The sequence below is a fragment of the Schistosoma mansoni genome (genome assembly GCF_000237925.1).
Source record: "Schistosoma mansoni, WGS project CABG00000000 data, supercontig 0125, strain Puerto Rico, whole genome shotgun sequence".
Classification (NCBI taxonomy): domain Eukaryota; kingdom Metazoa; phylum Platyhelminthes; class Trematoda; order Strigeidida; family Schistosomatidae; genus Schistosoma; species Schistosoma mansoni.
Window position 1 is genome coordinate 506,800 of NW_017386034.1, and position 25,904 is coordinate 532,703.

The 25,904-nt window shown below is 32.2% G+C and overlaps 1 protein-coding gene across 1 annotated transcript in view; it reads right to left on the minus strand.

Annotated features, from left to right (window-relative positions):
* Window positions 1–1,481: 1,481 nt before the first annotated feature.
* Window positions 1,482–25,904, minus strand: part of Smp_139600 (zinc finger protein, putative) — a 29,001-nt gene continuing 4,578 nt past the window's right edge. The window contains exons 3-13 of the mRNA XM_018790359.1: window positions 24,651–24,762; window positions 16,293–16,379; window positions 10,689–10,775; window positions 10,144–10,230; window positions 9,106–9,192; window positions 8,148–8,234; window positions 6,273–6,518; window positions 5,261–5,569; window positions 4,628–4,741; window positions 3,408–3,494; window positions 1,482–2,310 (exon numbers count right to left, since the gene is read on the minus strand). Of these exons, the coding sequence (XP_018646366.1) occupies window positions 2,066–2,310; window positions 3,408–3,494; window positions 4,628–4,741; window positions 5,261–5,569; window positions 6,273–6,518; window positions 8,148–8,234; window positions 9,106–9,192; window positions 10,144–10,230; window positions 10,689–10,775; window positions 16,293–16,379; window positions 24,651–24,762 (1,548 nt within the window). The 3' untranslated portion in view covers window positions 1,482–2,065. The remainder of the gene's footprint in view (window positions 2,311–3,407; window positions 3,495–4,627; window positions 4,742–5,260; window positions 5,570–6,272; window positions 6,519–8,147; window positions 8,235–9,105; window positions 9,193–10,143; window positions 10,231–10,688; window positions 10,776–16,292; window positions 16,380–24,650; window positions 24,763–25,904) is intronic.

A 25,904-nucleotide genomic window follows, 5' to 3' on the forward strand; every position in this document is an offset into this window, starting at 1 on the left:
ATTAACATTTAAAACAAATAGTACTAGTGAATGTTAATTTAATTGCTAAACCGACTTATATTTACTGTCAGTCTGTACAAAAACAATTTAAATCTGAACGGTATAGCACTATCGTTACTATTGTGTGGCTTCAAAATCAGAGGATCATCAACATTTATTCGTTCTTGTGAAGTAACAAGGAAGCAACTATAATACATAATATTATATATCCAACGTAAATTTGCCACATAATTTCTCGTCATACGTAATGGTTTTTCAGAAATAAACCTACAAACGGTTTGAATTTTCTTTAGAATTTTGAGTTACTAGTTGCATAATAGTAAGTAGTCAGTTAATTCACACTCTCGATGACTAAAATTTGAACAAGATGTAAATTCTAGGAAATCTCGAATATATTGACGAAATAAATGGTCACTAACGATGTGGAACCTTCTGACCGTAGACGGATCCTAATTTACTTAATCATTATACCCCTGGAAACACATTTAATATTTACTTCAGTAAAATACACAAGACATTTCGGTAAAAGTATAATATACTGACGACCTTGTACGACATATCAGCCAGTAAGGAAACCTTGCCTTGTTTTGAACCAAGTAACAATTAAGAAAATAAAATAACAACTTTCATTGTAATAATTAAACATCACAAATCAAATTACCCCTTGTAGTAAAGAAACAAAGGCAAGTTTACATACATACATGCATAATAAGTCAGACTAGTGTTGTGAGTTACGTTTATCCCCCCATACAGTTTTCATTACCAACTGACGTCAGTTACAATGCATAAAGGTAGAGGTTAAGCATTAAGAGCTAAACTAGAGTTTTGAGTTTTCAACACGAACTGACATCAGCAATAATGCAATGCCTTGCCATCTTCCCGTTTACAAACCTCTGATACTTGGAGTAAGAGTAAAAAAAAGGGAGAATACTATCTAGCTTCACTAAACACTTGATTACGCAATGAACAATAATACGTGCTTTGATACAAATCCGCCTTAGGAGCAGGTATGTTATGTAATTTAGCCTAAGCACCATCTAAAATTCACTTTTTGGTTAGATCGTAGATATTTTCATTGATTTCAAACATTTTAAGAACCAAATACTGCCAATTTTCACTTGGTTGATTATGTCAGACACTTTATCTATCAGTGCACTTTAAACTCGGCGCAAAATACATGAGGCATTATTTTAATCATGACGGATAAACTCAAGGCCGTCAGTAAATTATACTTTCACCGATATTACTCCTGTTGTGATAAGAAAAAATGTAGATAATCCATGCAAATTTGGGCACTAATCAAATTTTACACTCACAAAATATTATTCAGCTGCTCCAGCAATTAATGATGCTGAAGCAAAGCAGTGAATATATATATATATATATAATATGAAAAAAGTCGGATAAAAATTTAATTAGATCGCAGGTAGTATGAGGTAAAATATTTTTTTCAGGAGAAGGGAGCATAGGAAATAATAGTTACAATACGAACTATTTATTGATACATAACAAAAAGAAATTTAACTTGTAGTGATGAACATGATGAGACGAAAAAAAAGAACAATGAATTATCATAACTACATGATTGTAAAATAATGCTCATTAGCAGTAATACTAGCAATATGAAAACCTTTGGAAAATTTCAGTGAGATAAAGATTGTTATTTGGTTTGAATAAAGAGTAGTCTGTAATACTGCTGCTAATTTAATGTTAAACGCTTAACAAAACAATGTTAAGCAATAATAATAGTAATAATAACAATAAGAATTAACGCAAATTTGCTTAAATATGCAAAATTTTTAGGGATACGAACGAGAATATTCACTTGATGAATATTATGGAACAATGCATGATCACAGTAGGGCTATTGCACCTAAGGAAAAAAAAGGAAACCAAACAGTAGACGACTCTTGATAAACAAAGATTAGCCTAATGAAAAAAAGAAGAAAAAATCAACCACATTATTGTATCGATTTTATCGACAAACTAATGAATAAAAGAATTAATTCATTTACATAATTATATACAGAAAGTAACAGTATTGATATTATTTGTTTATATGTTATCATAAATTATTTATATCTGATGTATCAACAGCTGTAACATCTGATCCTATTAGATAATGATTCATTTGTTCTGCTTTCGGTGTCATTTGTGAAGTTTGCGGTTGTCCTTCTATTTTTACTCTTGTTAAATCAGGTCGAACAGCATTTAAACATTCCCAGCTGATATCCAACGACGATCGACGTCCACGCATCCATGCTACATATTCTTCTAATTTATCATTGCCAATAGCAGTTGTTGCATTATCTTGAAGAAATAAATCATAATAGAAGATTAGTGCGGAAACAAATACGACCAAATAAAAATGTTAAATGTACCGGAGGATATTTAGAAAAAACCCAGTAGTTTGAGTTACATCTAATAGAAGTGTTCAGTTTGTTTAGAAATTACTAATGATTTTATTTGCTTAGATTTTTGTGCAGTTGTTTTTCTGGTTACTATTATGATAACTATAATGTGAAAGTGTATTAACACCTTAGAAGCTGTAAAGATGACACGCAACGAAGCTGTCTTTAGTTCAACCAATTGTCTATATCAATTATGAAAAAGAACAAAAGCTGCTATGTTCTCTGTTGTTACAACCTAGCTACGATTATTGATCAGTATTCATTGGACACTTTGCTTCAATCGACGAGTCCCCGAACAAGAACAGGAACGTAATTATGTTCTAAATAAACAAGATTGAATGAAAGTAGGAATCACAATAAGAAAAAGGTTAGTATATTTATGGTTTTACACAAGATTCTGGAGTCTTCTCCAAGTATCCGCCAGTGCTGATTGGCTAGGAAATGGCCAATCAGTGTGCTCCAATACAATCCTGCACAGGGCATGCTTTAATCCTATCTATATCACGCTAACAAAAGCATAGTACGAAAGTAGATTATGATATTTGTATACATAAAGATATTAAAGTCACTAGATCAAGCACAGACATTTTAGTACTTCATAGCAAAGAATAAAAAAAGAATGCTTTCTAATGTGATATTGTTTCAGACTTTAGTTAATGAACTCAGAGCTGTTGAAAAATTTCTAGACACTTATGATGATAACTAAGTATAAACAAAATATGACAAAGGAAAATTGGAACAGAGCATATAACAACTAAAATATTTGACCTACCGATGAAGGAATTAACTTAACCATGTACAAGACAACCTTCAGGAAAATAACAACACCCAGTAGTAACTAGGACGATGAACACAATACAGATTTTACTGCACGCAAACATAGCATTATCTTTATCGATATACTTGTATATTATCTGTGTTATTTTGATCAGAATTTTATCGTCATTTGAATATATATATATATCAAAAAATACAGTAACAAACAACTGAACTTACCATGATGAACAGAGTTCACATGACGATAAAAGTCCCAACGACGAACAAAACCCTTATGACATACATTACATTCATATGGTTTTTTATCTAAAATTGCAAATGACAATGTTACCATTAATATTACCATTTTAACAACAACAATAGAGAAAGCCGTTTGACAAAAAAACCTGTCATTCTTTTAAACATGACAAGACAGAAATGGAAAATAAAGATATTTCGTTGAATTTCATATTTATTTGTTTGCTCGGCTTGTCTTTCTAAATACCTTAGTACTCTGTTACATGATTATTTATTTTATTTTAACGAAGCTTATATTACTACTTGAATTTTATCTTGTGCAATAAATTGGCATGTTGCAAGTTTTGGTTTGAGTGAATATATCTGTGTTTTTTTTTAAGTTGTCGCTTACAAGGATTTTTGATGTAGAGGTCGTCAATTCACACCGTATTTTAGAAACATCTAAGAAAGATTCCACTGATTAGTAGTAAACAGATTTCCGATCTGTCAATTCAAGTACATTTTGAGTACGTTTATGCTAAACCATAATGGGATCAGTAATCCGACTTATTTTAATATTTCATTATTTATGCTATGTACAAAAAAAATGCAAAGATCGATTAAAAGTGTACTTTGTATTAGTTCGTTGTGATAATATACAGACGAGGTACAGAAAGATTACAATATATACTATGATCATTAATCTACGAGAGAGTAGAAGTAAATTTTAGCCTAACGCAATCACTTGTTGTACAGATGGATCTTATAATGAACAGAAAATGGCAATTTGGACTAGCTTTAAAAAGCTTGGGGTAAATAATTAGGATTTTTAAGAATATAATTAACTTATAACTCGGCGTACTAAGCTGTGGACCATATCTATTCTACGTAACCATGTAAACTGAATTAAAACATCAAACTGTGAGATTCAAACCAATAAATAACTGATCAAATGACTACATTACCATGTAAAAATCGTGCTCTATTGGCTTGTGTAGAACTCATCAAAATAGTTCTTTTTAAAGTAATAAATAAAATAACTGTATGTAAACATATTAGTAGTTTAATAATTCTAAGGTGCAATAAAGTTTACGATCAAGGGATGACATTATTTTGAACGATACAATTATTTGTGACAAGAAACAGTGTGATAAACATGAAAAACACCTTACAACGAGGGAATAAAGACGGTAATTCAAGTTCACTTTACAACAACTACTCACCTGTATGTACTTGTATTATATGAGCTTGTAAACTTTGACGTCGAGGATACACTTTGGAGCAAGTTGCACATTGATATTCTTTTGATGGTCTAGAAGGCGACGGAGTTGAAGGAGCTGTATGCAACAGAATAAAACTCCGTAGTGAATATGATTTTAAATAATCTAGATAGTAAGTTAATGACTAGAATATGTTGAGAATATTACTAAGTTGTATGATCATCATACTACCTAATATATATACAGATATACATTGGTTAATCAAACGTTTTTTATATTTACTGAAAAAATAATCGAATATGGATAAAATGACAAAAAAAATTTTAGGACAATAAATTATCCCCATAGCAAATCTTTGAGAAGATTAAACGAATAATTCTGAATTCACTTGAAACTGCAGTACAAAAATCTTATTCAGCAAACTCTGCATAATTATACTGTGCTCGACGGGTGTAAGCTAACATATTATTAGTCGATTCATTATCGTAGTGAATTATCACTGAAATGAGAACATTGGTTTTTATCATTCATTAAATTTAATAAAAACTTTTATAAAGTTATGAAAAAGGACTGAATCGTTTTATTAAAACATAAATATGTAAGATAAATGAAATTTATGGGCAAAACAAAAATTACCAGTAACAGCTATTTGTGTTGAATTAAAGGTTATCGGTTTCACAGGTAAATGACTAACACCAAAAGGAGAGGTGATGAATGTTGCTGAGGTTGTAGCACAATTGGAACGAAATAGTGAATTAGTACTTGTCGGGAGAACTGCTGTATGTGGATTCATAGTAATAGTATTTGCGAATGGAGCAGCTTGTTGTGGTTGAAAGAAAAATGCTGGCATAGGCATATTTACTCCAGGAGCAACCATCATTACCTGTGTACCAGAAGGCATTGCATTTTGAACAGAGCCAGGTGTAGCAATTATAGTGCCCATAGCTAAAATCAAAATAATAATGAACTAATTATCTTTTTTATTTTAAGCGATATAAATAACTAAAACATAAATTTATGAATAAAAAAATAAGATTTTTCAGGATAATTTAACATATGACAACAGTACAAGTAATTTTTTTGAATTTGAAATCAAATATTCCATTTGTTGAACTAAATCTCCTAATTATACGAACCAATATTTTATACACTCAAATAATATAGAAGTAATAGTAATGATCCTGTCAAATTACCTTACAGTATACATAGAAAACTAATAATTCAAAATTATTGCTGAACACATCAATAAGTAGAAATGTTTAGTTGTATTATTTTCTTCTTCTTTTCTTGACTTGAATGAGACAGCATCAAAGATTCTTCTGTATTAACATACTTTACACTGACGATTAAATAAAAATTGAATACAAAAATTTTGTAATAATACGAAAAGACAACTAAGTGATCAGTGACTTAAATAGTTCAACTAATTATCCATAAAACCAATACAAAAAGTTGTATGGAAATGAACGTTGATTTTCTAGTTCTTGACTTAAGATATATAAGTACAATTCAATTATTAAATCGAGGCTTTTCAAATCTGTAAATAATTGGAAACAAGTTATTCGTATAAAAAAAACAATACCAAACACATGAAATTCAATGTAATCATTAACTTAACCAGTTAATATATGCTAATGGCCAAACTTACGTAAGTTGACTTGTTGAGAATGAGGTTGAGTTTGAAGAACTGTCAGCTGTTGTTGTTGTTCCTGCTGATGATGAATTAATTGATGCTGCTGCTGTTGTTGTTGATGTTGTTCTTGTTGCTGCTGCTGTTGTTGTTGTAACATTTCTTGTATTTGTTGTTGTTCTTGTTGAGTTTGTAAAGTTTGGTGTTGTTGTTGTTGTTGGGTTTGTTGTCGTGGCACCATAAAAGATATTGGAAAAGGAGTCTCTATAATAACAGTTGAAATGACGAATAAATAAAAATTTAAAGTTATTTAAGGAAAACGAAACAAAACAATAACAACCTCTATGGACTAGGATTTTATTTATAATATATATGACTAGATGATTTACGAATGGAGAACTATTCACAGAGTTGTATCAAACTATATAATTTAAAGATAAATGATTGAGAAGTAAAAGCCATTGATTACAAATAATAACTGATGAGAGAATATTTCCAAAGAAAATTAGAAACGTTGTAATACTTCTCAAATTTCTCATTTCGATGTAAATAGTCTAATGACATTCAAAAGCCTAAAGTAGATTAACCACATATAATGCTTACGTAGGTTCCATGTTAAGTACATTATACAAAACGTCTCTAAATAAAGAAAAAACAAATCACATCGAATTCGGATGGTAGATCGATGACGTGTAAGGATGAAAAGAACGATGTACTGAAATAAAGGTCAATGTATCCACTATTTCCACAACAATAAATTGTCGTTCAGAAATGGACTATCATGAATAACTATTTCCACATTTAGATGAATAAAATCAGGAAACCTTAGATTTACTCATTGTAAAACGTCTGGGCATAAAACACATTACGAGTAACCACTTTAACATAAGCAGTTGTTGCCAACGTTGTTAGAGCTATTTATTACAAAATAAACTGACAAGTATCAATTAATCACTGAAATTTATTTATTACTGACATTTCAGAAAATGTGTGGATGAATAACAGGATATTCTGGAGAATACTTAACATCCAACTGATAAAATTGGTAGACAGAAAATTTTGTCGTATAACCAGCTGTTGAGGACCTTAGATCCCCAGAACTCATTTGGAAAAGGTCCTAATTTTGTAATTTTATTCTGAAAATTTGAATTTAATGTTCTCGCGTCAAGACCCGCTTAGTTGACCTACAGCTCACATTTCCCACTCGGAATTCCTTGACTGCCACTGGTTGATGGATTATTTTAGTACGCTATTTTGTGGCTCTCCCAAGGACGTTTCTATCATTATATAAATAAGCTTGATTTGTGTTCTTAGTGACCTCGTATGTTCTGGGTGCTTGTAGAATACATTCTTTGAGCTTCATCAAGACTTCTTGATCTGGTTAGCAGGGCCGGGGACAACGAATTGGAATAGCCTATTGTTAGCGGGAAATAAACCGGATTATGGCACATTATGTGCATGATCGAGATGGCGCACGCTGATTGGCTAATTCTGAACCAATCAGCTCTGACAAATTATTGGAGAAACATCTAGAGGCTTCTTATGCATATACTTTAAATATATGGACGTTTTTCTAACCATTGATTGTTGTTCATCTACCCTTGTTATTTTGAATACATTTTCGTTCCTGTTCAACGTGTTCTGATTCGAGGTCTTGTCGAGTGTCATTGTATAAGAATACTAAGCAATAGGAATAGCTGGGTCGTTTAGTAGCAAAACAATTATAACACCTATCGTGTCACTGTGTCTTTGACCTTCGTTCTGTTTACCGAATAAGGTGAACTCGTAATAGCATCAAGCATATCACCAGCTTAACACCGAAAAATAATTACGAAATACATGCGATTGAATGTAATGCACTCGAGTTAACTATATACATTAAGTTACACTTACTTTTATGGACAGAAGCCACATGACGCTCAAAATACCATTTCTGTGGAAACCCTTTATTACATAATGGGCACATGTAAGGTTTGGAATCTATGGCATACAAATAGATAAAATTCAATGATATACAAAGAAAAGAAACTAATGATAAAAATCGTATCGTACAAATAAACATTTGATAACGATGTTGATTAAAAATGGGCAGGCATATAGCTAACGATGTCCACAGCTTAACTAGTCATAGTATCACTGATGAGAAGACAGTGGTATCGCTATAAGAGGTTTATTTATGGGAATGATACTAATAAATTTGCTTTAGCATCAATTTTTCCACTCTGATACGTTAGATGCAACTTGACAAAGTGCCTCATTACCAATCTTGACACAATCATTTAAGAATAATTTGCAAACAACTGATAAATACGTGTACAAGTACAACGTCAAAAAGTGAACTGAATAAGCACACGTTTTGTTTTGACACTTATTATTTAGGTACTTTCCACACTGTAGTGAATGTTATAAATATAAGAACCCAAAAGACCGAATACATAAAAGGTGCAGAATGTGACTTAATTAATTCAGTATATTTGAAATAACAATAACATTTAATCATCTGTTTTTAAACCTGAACCCTGAATCTGATGCCTTTATTCCATAGTCATCCTGTTAACTCCTGTATCTGTCGGTATCTCTAGATAAAATATCAAATATAAAAAATATTCATTTTGATTATGGTCAGTACGCTGGTTCACAGAGTGGTACACCATTATGATTAAAGGCCTCTGTAATCTGTAAGATGTCAGAAGAGTAATAATAAATTTCGGTAGTCCATGTTATGGTAAAATCAAGTCTCATAAATCATCATACTGACAGTCGTAATAAGCTTTATCTGAAAGGTTATAATAATAAACGTTATAGCAAAACTGTTGCAGAATGCAAATGAAATTTGCAGTAGCTAACTTACCACGATGAACTGAATTTGAATGTCTTAACAAATCGCACTTCCGAGCAAACTCTTTAAGACAATCATCACATTGATGGGGTCGTAGACCTAACAAATAAAAACAACGCCATCATGACAGTAAAGCAGATTTTGATGATAAAAAAGAGTTTACATTTCATAATGTAGTGAAGACCTCAATGTTTAGTAACTCAGCTGTATTATCGTATTGCAAAACTTGTCGAAAAAATCTAACAGTATTGTGAACTCTATTAGATCGTAACATATTCAAAAAAGTCAATAAGAAAGTTTCCCCTTAAAAACCTCAACTTGTACTGAAAGTGATTTACGTTGAAAGGACATTGGGATTCCTAAATAATTTCCTCTAAATATCTACATCCATGTCTGGCATGAGGCAGTTACTCACCGAAAACAATGAAAGATGGTCACCCAACATAGTGGATCGATTGAAGTTAGAAATTAATGCGGTTGGATTCCGCCCCACAGCGAGACCAAAGGTCCTGGGGTTCGAATCCCGCGTGGGGATTGTGGATATGCAATGCTGAGGAGTCTTATACCAGGCACCAAGTGCTTCCAGGTTTTCAGTGATGGACTAATTTAGATTGTATTATAATTTCAGTGGAATCCTTTACATTCGTTCAGTAAAATAAAATGTAATGCCGCAATGTACTACGTACTTCAAACTATATTAGAGATGATTACAAGTCAACTGAAATGTAAAGCTCTAGTCCCTCCAAGATAAAAATCCGACAGTAACGCTTACCAGTCTAAAGGCAGCAAATGTAACATGTTAGTCAGATTTCTTCAACACAATTCCAAGAAACTGATATTCACAAGTAAATACATAGAAAAGAGTGGTAAAAAGATAAGAAACTTGACAAGGTGCAAAAGATGAGGGTAGTACTAATTTTTATTTAAGATTTTCCATAGTAAGACTTGGGAAGAATAAACTGAATTTGATGTTTTTTTCTAAAGAAAATGGACAACCACTGACAAAATATAGTGCTGAAACATTTAAAAGTAAAAGTTTTTAAAACCTACCTTTATGCAATGCATTTATATGCATCTGAAGATTCTTTTTTTCTGTAAACTGTTTTTGACATAGATTACAATGGAAATCTTTTTTCTCTATTTAAGAAAAATATAAAAGTATGCAAATAAATCTTAAAACAAGTTAAAGAAGGATCTATAAACTTAATGGTCTTATCATTTGGAAATAAATAAATTTTGACCAAATAAAAAAAACGCTAATAATTTCTTGACTTTTGCTGGTAAATGGCTTTTTTGAGCTATTATCATAAACTACTGAAGTGAGAAATACTTTGAGAAACATTAGGAAATAAACAGTTAACTTGACTACAATCAATCAATTAAATAATTACGTACTATACGGAGTAGGCTGAATTATAAATACAATCAGATTAATTATCCTATTATTGTAGTTCATTATTAGGTAGGAAAACTGCTTAAAATCGTCGTCAAACGCATCAACTTCATTTCCATTTCGTATAGACTTTGAATAATCTACCTATATGACTAAGACCAAAGTTAAACTAATATACATGAAGGAGATATTTTTAACTCACCTGCATGAACTGATTTCATATGCCTGCGCATCACAGACCGCTTAGAAAAAGCCTTTTGACATATAGTGCATGTCACATCACGAATATCTAACAAAGTAGAAAATCATTAAAAAAAATTAGACTTAAAACTAAAAGTTGGTGGTTGAGAAACTTTGAACTAATCGAAAATCTAAAAGATAAAAGGCATTATTAGATTTATGACTCGGTTCAGAAAATGAGTATTACGTTAGGGAAAACGTCTATCGAATATGAGTAGAAAGATAAGGACATGAACACTGAAGTAAATGGAGTATTGTTTTGCTATGAAGTAAGGGAAGACGCTGGGGTAAATGTACTAAATTAGAAAGATATTAGTCCAATAATCTCAGTCATATCAGTATTTGAGGAATTGAGTGGATCAGCAAAACAGAACTAAACACATAATCAGATAACTTAAAGTTGAGAGTAAAGACCACCAAAGTAAACACTCAAGTCTCTGAAAAAGTAAAATCACAAGAACAATGCTTATTAGATGATTGTTGCCAAGAGATTAATAAAGAGGTAATCGCTCTGAAGACTGATAAGAGGATAAAACAGTAGCTCGAATAAAATTTAGCATAATTCCAACCACTAATATTTGCGTAGTTTGATGTGTAACTATGCCAAATATTTACCACCTCAGTAACTGTTTGCACATCGCCCTACAAGCTCGGTTTAAAATAGCTGGGTAGAAACCAAAATACAACCTTATATAAAGAAGCTAAAATCTTACATTAATAATCTATCTACACGCCTATCAGTATTATTAACAGCGAATAACTACAACAAGCGTAACTTCCATACAAAAATTTGGGAAAATTAAAGCGTTTAAATCTTGTGAACTCTACCAATTATGGAACATCTCATTCTATGAATGGAACAGGTTTACGTCTGTCTATATCAAAAGAATCCTCTCAGGTGCGACACTGCATAGAAACAACAATGAAGACCTAAAAATACGAAACTACTACTCGATTAGTCATTTACTACGTACTAATATAAAGCTTGAACTTAGAATGATAGTATTTATAAGAAAACTTAAGAGATACACGTTACTATTCTACTTTGACGATTTAAACAAATTTATGGAACAAACTGACTGAAGTTTTCCACGTTTTCAATGTTTACCGTATTGTATTTAGTACTTGCAGCTATTTTCCCATCCATTTAGTGAGTGTTGCATATTAGTGCGATTCTCAACAGAAACTTCATTTTAAGCCCTAACTTTTACCATATATATGTCTTTCATCCTGGATTTTAGGCTGTGCTACTTTGAAATATTCAACAACTTGAATCGCTTGAAATAAGATCTTTCATGAAAGTTGCACTCTAGGATTTAGCACTCACCTACTAAATAAACAAAAAATGGATAGAATACATTCAGTGAAGATTGAAACCATTGCAGATACTCTCAGCTAACAAATTCGCTATATGATAAATTAAAACTTATTTGAAAATAAACTTGTACATTTTAGGAATTTCACTAATTAATAAACTGTAAGGAAGTTGGTTTTTGTGTGGTTAATACGCTAATACTGCTATAACAATTTTGAGATTATTCAAAAACTTCCATTCATTCGATAAGTGGTAGTTTTGATGAAACTCAAAAGATGAGCAATTATTTATTATATTTGTGGACTTATATTTTTAAAATGCTAAAGATAAGGATTAGAGAAATAGAAAATACTTAGCCTACAAATTTTATCTATAAAAAACTTTCAGAAAACTCTGCGGAGTGTAAAATATGATTTTAAAAAGGAGAAGGGAAAGTATAGAAAAAAACAAAAGCAGGTGTCAAATTGTGTAGAATTCAGCCTGACTACATGACGCAAACCAACTAATGAAAACGGCTACCGTAGATATAACCATAAATATGTGAAATTATCATACAACCTCTCGATTGAACTTTCTCATGTTCCCTTCCCGACGACTCTTGAGTCAGATCTCAGCAATTAAGACAAAGGTTTATCCCTTGCTTAAACCGAAGATTAGAAATTAGGAAATACATCAATATTTAAACATTTTTAGAATGTCCTGGGTAATTGACCATTCAGGTTGTACGTTTAGGCAGCCGGATTTTAGACTACATGTGCAATTACTACTGAAAAATCCTTTATTGGTTGGTCAATCGAACTTTTTAAAAATAATCCACTTCCAAACGATTTTGCCTCTGAAGTTAACCATATCACGATTTGCGCGGATTAAGCTGCAGAGGTATAATTGGCTGTCTATTACCATCTGTCCATCTTCGTCGTGAAAAGGATTTCCTTAGACGTAGGCACTTTGTTGGTCATTGAGTTATTTATCTCTATTTAGAAGATATGAAGTATACCCAGGGGTAATTGTAGTAGTTGTGCTTGTGCGTCGATGTATTGGACACGAAATTGCATATTTTACAGAATCTCATTAATAGGGGGTTGGCAAACAGTGAAGCATTATCCGAAATGACTATGTTCGGAGTGTCATGATGGCTGAAGATCCTGTCGACATTATGAGCAGTGGGAGAATTTATATCACAAGTCATTAGGATTACTTCATGCCAATTTCACTTCTATAAACTACGATCATATACATGATGCTGGTAACTAGGGCGCGAAGTTTCTACAAATGCGTTACCACGGCTTGCTTGGTTACTTTCAGAATAGTAGAGGTGTAATTCAGTATGATTAGCAGCTTAGTGATATCCACAGCAATTTCCAACTACATTCGTGACTTTCCAGTCTACCCTCAGCCAGTTTACATAACTTCCTGCTATTACTTTTCGTCCCCCCCCCAGTCCCAGGATGTCCAGAATGAATTAATGTACAGAAGAACGAAAGGATAAATTTACTACACGACTCGAAGACTACAGGCATTAAGTCTATGACAAAAGAACCGTCTCTTAGTTGATAATAGTTGGATAATTAGCCTTTAAGTAGTTCTGATGACCATAAGTGGTTAACATATTTGATTAATCTTTGCAATCGCTAATCATGTCTTGGCTCATTTTGATATCTGTAACATTTGCTAGTGTGGCTCGAACAGTGTCTATTAAGGAAATTTAGATTTCTTAATTAAATGAACTATATGACAACCATTTCTACTCACAACCGCCCGTGTTCATGAGGCATGCGTGACACCGCATCCACTTGATTGAAATACTGGATATGTCGGTAGTGAATCTCAAGGACGGAATTTAATAGGAAGGTAATCGCCTTGTTGAATAAACTAGGATTCCTATCTTGGAGCCCATGATAGTTAGCGTAGGATTGTAATCTGTCACTAAGCAGAAGTGTCTAGCACATACCATTTTATGAAGCTATTTATTGCAAACGCTAGAGTTAGTACCTCTTTTTTATTTCTCCGTAGCTATCTCGGTAGTAGATAGTCAACGGAAGACATGCAATGTGAGATCATAGCAGTAAAGCCTTTGCCAGAGAGTTGATGGAGATGATCATTCGTTGTGCATCAAAGATAGTTTGAAAATGAGTAGTTTTCTAACAGTTGTTGAAGAGCATGGTTTAATTCTGATGGCCAGTTAGTCAATCATAAGCAACGCAGAACCTGACACGTATGTACATCGATTCAAGTTGTCATACGCCATTAACAAAGAAAGATGAAATTGTCAGGCCAAATCTCAGAATAGTACAGGCAGTAACAGAATCAAAAGTGACAAAAATGATTAGGCGTCGAAGATACGATTTAAGAAAATATGAATTAATGGAATAAAATATAAAAAGTTATGAGGAATCCAGCATCTCATGGGAGACAAGGAACGGATGCACCTGAACCGTTGCAAACGATTTTGAGCCACATAGTTCAAAGTCACTAGCAACTCGTTACGATGATCACGCCGACCCCAATCAGGTAGTCTACATTCATCTATATGGCAAAGTGAAATTGCCAACTTCCCTTCAGCCTACTTCTACACCAGGAAACATCACCCGTCGAGTTAGGTGGTGGTTTGGCATATGTAACGCATGTCCCAAACACTTCAGTTGATCTGGATTTACTACCGCATCAAAAGACTTCCAGCGTTACCTAGTACACTATTCCTAACCCAAACATTGCTTATTTCGTGGTCCCAAAATACACAAGCAATGCTTTGAAGACACTTATGATCAAACACCAGTATACTACGAATATCCTTTAACTCTAAATGACCATGTTTTCCATTCATAAGGTGGGACAGGGGGAATTACTGAGCAGTAAACTCGTCCATTAGTTGGGAGGTGGATATCTCGCCTACACCACAAGTGGTGCAAGTTGGCAAAAGCCAATCGAGGCCTCTGAATCCGTGCCGAGATTTCGTCAGAAACCAAAATATCAAGATTGATCAGACTCCCAAGACAATTGAAGTGATCGATGCGTTCAATTACTCCATTCCCTGTTATTAATTCAGGCGATGAACTAAGAAAGTACTGAAGTAACATTTTGCATCCTTAATTTGCTAGTATTGTTGCTTATTGCGATTAAAAGACTCTGGGTTTTGTCAGCAACTTCATTAAACAGTACTGTTATTTGAGTATTCCAGATCAACAAGTAAAACCACCAACTCTAAAAAACTTTCTGTGACAGTAATATACGAGTAGAGCCTATACAAGTTTAATGTAATCCTTTGGTATGCCCCATATTGGAATAGTCCCTTGTGAATAATGGTGATACGGAGCCCGTGGTTTTTTTATGACACTTCTACCCGTAAATATGCTTTAGTGAAGTCTGATTTAGAAAAGGTTTACCATTAATGAGCATGGTAGAGATTTCTTCTGATACACGTAGAAAATGATGATGAATCTCTAAAGTAGTATTTAGTGCCGTTGATTAGTCAACAAATGAAATTGACCAGTTGATTTTTCTAACAGGTGGTTACAAATTCTTTGTAAACAAAATTCCTTAGTTAGATTTATTTGTCTATTAATAAGAAACCGTGTTAAGTGTAATACACATACATATCATTTTAGATAAACGGTATTATGCAATTTGCTTGCAAAATCATATTTGTGCTAGTTTCCTATCATTAAATGAATATTTGTAACTTAAGAACCAATGGAACAATACAGTTCATGGACAGGTCAAATCAATATTTTACAGTGGACACGACAAGAGTAGTTCTGTAAGATCATGCTGAAAACAGTTGACTAGACTTAAGCAGTGGATAAGCAAATAGTGAGAGTGAAAACTACTCATACAAAGAAAGCAATAACAAACAATCTGCTGGGTTACCTTACAACATACCACAAGATTAAGAAATATTTTGATTCACTGTTTAGGAATATTGGTATATTTATTAATTGTCTGAGCTACGAGTAATGTGTAAGAAATGAAATTCGATAAAATGGACAAGATCGCAAGTTATTGTAATCCCTAGGCTGATAAATTACAATGAAATCATGATTTATAAACCACACGATATAGACATAAAGTCTACAAATGATTGCTATTATACAACGAAGTTTTCCAGACTTGTTTAAAGAAACTAATTTATTCTTTACAGTGACAAGATTAAGACATTTTATTTAAAAAAGATAAGGGAAATTTTGAAAAGTAATGTCATATATTAGTAAAGGACAGAGAAATCACCTAAATGTGGGAAAATAATTAACTCACTTTCATGAACACTTTTCACATGAGCTTTTAGAAGGAAACCTTTAGCATAAGTTTTGCCGCAAAAGTTACACTGAAAACGACGTAAACCTGAAATGTATGTATATATACAATAAGAAGTATATTTCAGAATAAATTCTCGTCAGAAGAAGTGTTTTAATTTAGAAAAGCAAGTTTTATGTGATGAAAGTTATAAATCAGGTATCCATATGCATGAGATTTCCTGATATAATAACTGATTCTTTTATATCTATAATACAGAATCGATGTTAATTATCAATCATCAAAAAGGTGATGCAATAATGAGAAGCTAATTAGTCTTCAAATGTTCAGATATGGAAATCGAAGTGTCTATTTGCACACAGACTATTTTTATTTATTTTATTTCCATATCAACTTATACATTATTCAGAATCATATCTAACGAATAGGGATAAAAATAACTCTGAAACAAAAGATTTCTAAGGATAAATCTAGGCACCGAAAACAAAATGCTTAGAATAATAAATCAGGCTTACAATGAATGAAGGCTGCATGTTTAATACAATTTTAGTCTTCTGCATGAGTATCTCTTAATCCAAACAGTGAGTAATGCTGATCTTTTCAGATACACGACACTAGTATGCGTTAATAAAAATGAAACAGATTAGAAATTTTTTTGTCAGTTACACTTAAACACATACAACTCGGACCAGTGATATTATTCGATCGTTTAGGCGAAAATAGATAAAGCAGAACTCAAACCTAAGACCTAGTAGTTGAAAATCTGATGCTTCCCCACTAAGTCTTCGCTCCAATGAAAAAAGTATGACTTAGTATCCACTAATTAAACAAGCCATAGAATTATAAACTTATTTCTCCTAAGATTAATAACAAGTATACAACTAATGTAGAAAAAATAACAGGCACATTCGAATTTCAAGACTGAAATAAACGCAATACGCAGGAACCCGTGGCCAACAGTCGGAGATGAATACCAGTGAATTACAAATCTTATTTTTTGTCGTGCTAAATTTTTCTATAAATCAACGGAAACAGTGGTAACATTGCACATATAAAAATGCAAGCAGTTAAACACCTTAAGGACGATGGATGAAATTTCAAGATTAACTACATAAACAAAAGTGAACATGATGCCGATAATAATAATAATAATAATAATAATAATGATAAAAACAACCCTAACAAAATTCCAAAAGAAAAAAGTCGATAAAATCAATAAAGATAAATATGATCACCTTCATTGTTCTTAAGTGCAATTTATGATTAGACATACAGACAGGCAGGCAGACAGACAAAAAAAAGAGATGAATAGAGACTAAGGCTTATTGGAGAATTTAAGAAAGAAAAGAGTAGTATAAAATACCATAGAAAGATATGAAAAAAAACATTCACACAAAAAAGATCGATGTCGAAAATTTATTTGATTGGCTTATAAAAATTTGTATTCGAAAATTTAGAGAAGAAATAGATGAATGCAGTTAACGAAATTTTTTTTTAAAATAGCACACAATGTAGGCAACATGATTTGATGAGAAAAGTAGCACAACTAAATGATTTTAGCTCAGATTTACAGCTGATCAGTTTTGAAATAGCCAATTAAATCGAGGTCAATGTAAAGTGTAAATCTAAAGGACAGTATGTTACCATGCACGAATCATTATAGATAGATATCATTAATGAAAAAAAAACTAGAATTAAAATAAATCCAGATTTGATATGCCTACAGTCATACATTGACTATCTATTTGTATGTTAGGAGTTATAATTCAATATTGCCTCATATTATAATCATAAATAAAACTCAATAAAAATAATCTTTGAAACTCATTTTCCTACGCTTAAAAAGTGGAGAAATGAAACATCTGCAAACGTTAAACCCACATGTTTACATAGTAGTAGTAAGGTTGTTTTAATAGACTATAAATAAGTTGGGGATTATTGAAAAATATCGATAAGAAAAGAGGAACTGTTTTTAAATGACGCAATTCAAAATCATTTGCAATGGAGCATATGCATCCTGTCTTGGCATGGGGTGTTAAAGCTTAGTCCTTACATCCTTGAAAAGTGAAGCGTTTAGATTGAATACTGCCTGTGTTATGCTTGTTTTTCTTAAAATCAAGGTATTGTTAGTATAGATTTTTTGAAAAGGACATTCAGTAAAATAGAAGATACAAATAAAAATTTGCAATTGATTACAAATTGACTTTACTGTTACCTTTCATCTGTAAAGAATATAATAACAAAACGGTGTGTTGAAAGATAGCTTGTAATTGGGGCCGTTGTTATGTAGAACTCGTAAAATAAAAATAAACTAGCTGACAAATCAATACTCTTTAGAAATCCCCAACTTATTTATAGCCTATTAAGATAGCCTTGCTACTGCTGTGTAAATACATGGGTTGTTTGACGTTTGTCTATCGCCGGATTCTAAGATTCTGAATTCTACATAATTATTATCTTTTATTTCACTAATTTATATTTTCTTGAATCGTGTCTTCGATCCCTACTCTTTCTTATTACCTCTAATACTGTTACTACCTTTACTATTCTAGGATTTGGCCTAAGTATTTCATCTCGTTGTGCTAACGGAGTGTGGCAATTCGAACCAATGTATATACGTATCAGATTCTACGTGTTTGACTGACCGACCGACCTATGCTAAGCTTTAACATTGAGAATAAGTCAGTGAGTACAGCTAAAAACTCTGAAACCTCGAAGAGAGAACATCCATTTAACATACATTCAACCAAATATAAATCTCATCCTACTTGACTAAGGGTTTTATTCTTCCAGTTGCAGTCAGGTATATATACTGAGTATCAATCAAATAAAATTAGAATTCGGATTAGTTACGTAGAATTGTTCATTTCTTTATGAATTATATTCATTATTATTCAAGACCACGTTGGGCAGAACAGTTTTGATTTACATACTCCCATTAATAAATTATATCGATTTGACCAGTATCCTTCGAAGATCAGTCAACGAAAGCTGATGAAATTTACTGATTTTAAGACCAATTTAGATTCGACAGTTACCGTTAATGACGAATGGAGACCCAGACAATAATAATAATAATATGCTTCGTGAATTAATTATAGCCAAGTTAACAAAAATGTTCCTTATGTCCTTAGATCCTCCACTTTGGGAATTTATTGATGACTTGCTTTACTAACTTGATTTTTCACACCGACATCAGGAATAATTTTGAACTCCTTATCAAAGATGATGTGTCTTTTATCTCCAGCTTTTGTTATTCGCTGGATGTCAGTAAAAACGGTTTTAGTTAGTGAATTTTTCTGTTCTTTCCCTTTCTATTGTGATTACACTCAGCTGGAATGAGTGGTATGGTTTAAATTCAGAAGAAATTCGAGTGACCTGACTCTGACAGTCACTGATTATTACATCTAGAATGTGACGCAGATTATAACAGAGTGAAAATACATAATAGATGTTAATAGCTTCAAAGCAAAAATTTAAACCCACATTATTACAATCTTCGGAATTATGTTCGAAACAGACTCTAGTTCACGATCCTGATCAGAATATTCTTATTAGATAAATCACTCTATTGTTGGGCCAATCAGTCTACACCATTTACTTATTTTCTTACTGAAATCTTATGCTTACAATGCACATACACAAATATTATTGCTAAATACTAATTCTTCACTGTCGCAAGTTCAGCGTTATCAAGTGATTTTTTCGCGGCTGTGTGAGGTATGGGGTATTGTTCAGAGACAATCGTGTTTATTATCGATTCATGTGTCATAAGCATAAACCGCTTCGATCACTTCATGGTCATGAAGAAAATTGTTGATCCACATAATATGGACACAGAAAATCAAGCAGTACAAAATATAACATTTTCCAAAGATGTCATGTTTTTCACAGAGTTTTAAAAGCCCTATATGATTGAAATTGTCAATATACCAGTTGTTTTAGACATAGCTGCTGTAGGTAAAAATAACAATTCGACTTCTCAATAGATTAAATTTAGCTTAATACTTATTTACATCACATAAACACAAATTTATATGCAAAACTTATTAAAAACTTCAAATTCCCACCAAAATGTTATCGTTTCCTTTAAATATATATATCGCTATTGTTACTGTGCAGGAAAATAATGAGTATTACAGCGTAAAAAGAAATGGGTTACATGATTATGTACTGGTATCAGAGCGAGTATTTCTAGTAGAAACAAGGATTCCTTACTGCAACGAAATGCATAAGCTCCCAGCACGAAGTAACTGGATATTTTTAAAACAATTCTTTAAAAAAAGCATGTGTAAAACGTTGAAAAGCTATGAAAGTGAATAACATTTAATTATGCCGCATAAACTCAAGTGAATAAACTGTTTTGGTCACTCTGGCCATTAAATATTTGGTACGGACACGTGAGGTGAGTCTGGAAAACTTTTGGAAATTCCAATGAAACTACAAATTCTTAATACATGAAGTTGTTTACTAACTGAAATTAAAAAAGACTGTCGTCATGAATTATACTAAAACAGTATAGTGTATGCAGAACAAACCACGATACAAGGTTTTTGATAGTTATATGAATATTTCATACCACGTCTTAAACTATTTTAAACCAGTCCGATAATATTTACTTTCAAAAAGTAAATGAGTTGTTATCAAATACAACGTAAGTCAAATACGACTTCCAAATTAGAAAATATTTAACCGCTACCATGAAGCAGAAGATACACAGGAGATTTGAGCATGCGACCCTAAACGGTGAGAAGCCCAGCACAACTCAATAATTTGTAACTTGTTAGCTTGTTATGGTTAAAACATCACCCTAAGGGGAAAAACTTACATATGAAAGGTGAAGTATGATCTGATTTACTAGTGACACTCTATTATCAAAGTAAGGCGATAGATCAAGGAACGTAAAACATAACATGAAAATGTATACCGTTATAGGAACTGAAACAAATAATTTTATAAAATTATGAACTATTAGCTAGAACAATGCGGCGAAATCGTGTGTATCATTTTTTATGTACGTTCTGTGATACCATTATAATAATATTTATGTGCTTTGCTGTGGACTATGATCTTATTTTGACCTTAAAATTAGGAAAACGAATATAGCTTAATTGGATAAAATAATATATTTGTAACATCCCAATAAGTAGAAAATTAGGTTTTCTGACGTTTTGTGACTCAGCGTAAGCCACTTACTCAGAGAATAAACAACCAGATCAAAATTAATCCAAGTTTAAATAGTACAAAGGAACAGCGCAAAAATATTATGTGCACACCACACAAATTTACATACATGTAGCTTATAAATCACCTTGACTGAAACGACATGACACTGACTTTTTCAGACCTGTTTTTTTATTGATCGCTCATAATATTCGTGTAATGTTCCTTTGTACTATTTAAACTTGGATTAATTTTGATCTGGTTGTTTATTCTCTGAAGAAGTGGCTTACGCTGAGTCAAGAAACGTCAGAAAATCTAATTTTCTACTCATCGGGATATTACAAATATACTATTTTATTCATAACAATCTACCCGATGCTCAATTTACTCGAAATTATCAAGTCAAACCTTGGTAATGATACCTAAAAATAGCTTAGTTGGATACACTTAGTTGTTTGAAGTTTCCTGAGGTTGGAAAGCATTGGGAATTACCCTTTTCAACACTAGACAAAACGATCAATATCAACTGGAATTGATTTATTTATCAATCAAGTTAGAAGAGAATAAGAAAAATGATTAAGATATAACTTGTATTCTCGAAATCTAGATAATGTGAAGGAATAAGCTGACACAGTAAGCAAAGAGCCATCAAATGAGTTTTGAATAGGCTCTTTAAATCTAACAACAATGGAGAGAACCGAAATGGCGAAAAGTACAGAAACTCATAGGAAAGTAGAACTAATGTTAAGCATTCTGGTTCTCACTGGGAACCAATATAAACCGGTCAAGTCCGTTGTGTGGACATTGAGATATTTTATTTGACTTTTATTACAGTTTGGTATTAACGAGTAGAAGGTTGTTAAAAGGAAATTGTCAACTGAGTTTTCTGACATATTATTTCCATTGACGATTGAACGCATAGTATTACCAAAGTGCATTGACAGTGATAGATAAATAAAACATTTCAAAAACATTTTCATTTCAATTACAAACCATTGTAAAAATATTAGTTACGGGAAAATTAAATAGAAAAGCTTAAACAAGAATAATTTAGGACGTATCACTTTAGGTAACAGATTGGATAACGAGGTTACACTACTGACATCAATAACAGTAAAAAATAACAATACATCGTCCCTAAAATTAAAAAAACAGCTATTGTGGATCAAGTTTATCCAATCAGATGTTTTCTACACGTAAGTGAATAACGTTCACCAAAACAGCTACTCTGTTGTTCTACCCAATAACCACTATGTTCAAATAAACCTTTAAGTGCTTTCTTATCAAAAATCGTGTAAATTACAATACTAAAGCAAAAAAATGATTTCTGATATTTGAAAAGGAAAAAATAGGCATGACGTTAAATTTTTAGGTATAAACAGTTATTAATTAATCAGTTGATTGTGGGAGTCCTCGCATAGGAAATGTTAGAAAAGTGTGACATGCAAAACCTTCCATATGGTCTTTTGAGATTAAAGTTTCAACAGAACCGAAGCAATTTACTTCATATAGTATGGTTCTGTTGGAGAACAAAATTTTAGATGGATCCTTTTACATCTAAATTTCAGATAAAAGAAACGAGGTTGTGACTTTATTTAAGTTACAAGATCTGTTTACTTCTTCCAAGCTTCAAAAAATAATAAAAAGGTTTCTTAATCCACTAAAAAGCAGTCAATATAACCATCCCTCTTTTCATAAGAACCATTCCTTCAATAGCACCGCCAATAAAATGATCGTTAGCGAAAAAATCTCAATATGAACACACAACCCAATCCACGATAATCAGTCAGTAATAGGCAACGTAGGAACTGATGCAAATATCCATCGGCCCAAGTTGTCACAACACATCAACACAGACTTAAAATCAATACAATGAATACAATGATGGTGGACGAATAAAAAATATTAGAGATGGAAAACACCGTTCGAGAAAGAATGAGTTCATGGAATAAGGTATATGAAACAATATTGAAACTCAGGATCTAAAATTAGACAAAGGATAGATGCATATATTGATGAGGCCGATTTAAAGCCGTATTATCCGATGTCTCCAACCTTCGGTTACGACCCCCAACCAGGCAGTCCTTATTTACTGAGAAGACTAAAAACAACAGTCAGTAACTTCATCGAATGATGCCCTATATTTATTTGATAGCTATTAGCTTTCGAAAATCCTACCTTCCAACAACTCCCAGGATTTCATGTTAAGGTAGATGATGGGTGAGCACACATAACACATGCTCAACAACGAAAACAAAGACGTAAAAATGACAGGACAAATAGAATTAAGGAAAAATAAAAATTGGTTAACATTTCTTAATTCCTCATACAATTTACCTTGTTCGCAAAAGCTGTTGGACACATATAAACTACGGTTATCGACCGTATTAATGACGCAAACTATTATTATCGAAAGCATATAACCTCTCAAATGTGGTCATTTATTATACAATCAGAAAATGAACAGAATAGCTTAGTGTCACTGTCAAACATAAACTTAAACATTATTGAACAAACATAAAATAACCAGAAACTGAAAGAAGAGTGAATAGGCAGCAATAAGACAACAGGTTAGCATTAAGTAACATTGAAGACAATGATTAAAGTATAGTTAAACACTTTCTCCACAAACAGTAACTTATATCTAGGATAGTAAAAGCCCTTATGGAATAAAATGAATGAACAAGTACTTTCTTAATTTACTCGCTCAACGAATAACTGGAAAGTTAATTTAAATCTTTTTGGCCAGATATATATGTTAGTAAGCTTTTGGTTGTGTTTTATAATGTACGAAAGTCAAACTATCACATCACTTGTAAATATGGATCCATATCAAAAACACGTAATACGTTATATCACGATTCCCAGCTTTCGGAATGAAGTTGGAAATCATTACTTTTCGTTTGTCTTTTTACTATCCTTCAGAAAAATAGTTCAATTTCATTTTCAAAATAGGATTTTAACGAACTCGCATTACCAATCAGTCGTATGAAGAAAATCTATATTATTGTGATTTGTTTAGTAGACAATGATTTGTATTCAACAAAATACCATAAATAAAATGAAACAAGCACATATATATTGACGTAGAATAGTTATAAATTTAGAAATCATTTTTATGAGTTATGTAGAGACTACCTTAATACTCTTAATAAATAGAACGAAACAATGAAATCGTGAACAAATATTACTTACCACGATGAGCAACATCCAAATGAAGTTGGAGATTGGATTCAGAGAAGTAATTCTTATGGCAGTAGTTACATTCGAAACGTCCCACCGGACCAGAAGAAATAGATTCAGATACCTAAAAAAATCAAGATGAGTATATTTCCAGATGGATATAGAAAGATAAGTGTTGTCCATTATTATGAACAGCTTGACTATTTTACCCCCAGCGACTGTCACCACTATTAGAAATAAAAGTTTTCTCAAAATTTTTGGAGCAACAAAGATATCCAGTATACGCTAAAAGTAATCGTCATTTATGAAAAATTCTACTGTCTGTACGACGAGTCCACTTCTTCTTAGTGCAACAAATAAAAAGCTATTAATCTTGGCAGCCTTCCTAGAACATCAAAAATGTCGTTTGTAGTCATATGAATGAATCCCTTTGTGAACAAAAATTTTAGTTTAAATACTACTTCATTCCTATTGTCTGGTTTTTCTCTATACTGGAGCTTCAGCATATACTGGTTATAAGAATTGAGAAGTAATGTATGAATTTTATATCAAATTTCAGCATAGCACACTTTCCATCAATTTGCGAATAGTTAGAGGATTGTTTTACTATTTTTAATCCTTACAAAGTATCTGTCTGATCAGCTCGGCTTCAGTCGCTACATCAGTTTGATCTTGAGGAGACGAAACAGTCATTTTTGATGTTATTTGATATAAGTGATATTTACCAACCAGTACAGGTGGTCTAATTACTTATGTTCTTCCATAACATGCACGCTTACTGTACTTAGAAAACTAAATTATTATACATGATGACTTTACCTATCTTTAAACGTGATATCAAACTCGAATTGATGGATAAGTTTAGTAGCATGGGATGTCGCACATTTCAGTGATGAATTTTGGAACTTATTTACTACAGAAAGTGACAATTATAACAAAAGTATGCGACAAATTTACATTGATAAGTTGGTTTTTTAATTCACTTCATGTCTTTGTGATAAGATGTGTCGACTTGAATCAATGCACATGTCAGATTGTATATTGCTTATGACTGATCACAGTATAATGGGAAGTAAAACGTTTCAGAACTGAATTCAAACGAAATAACATTATCATAATGTAAAACGACAAAAGAACAGTTTTCTTAAGATACTTTTAAAGAGATAAACTTTGGTGAGTTTTATTCAGTTCAATAAAAAACTTTTCACCTAGTGGAAATCCACAGCCACTTCCAATATTTTTCAAGCAATTTCATCCAAACATTAA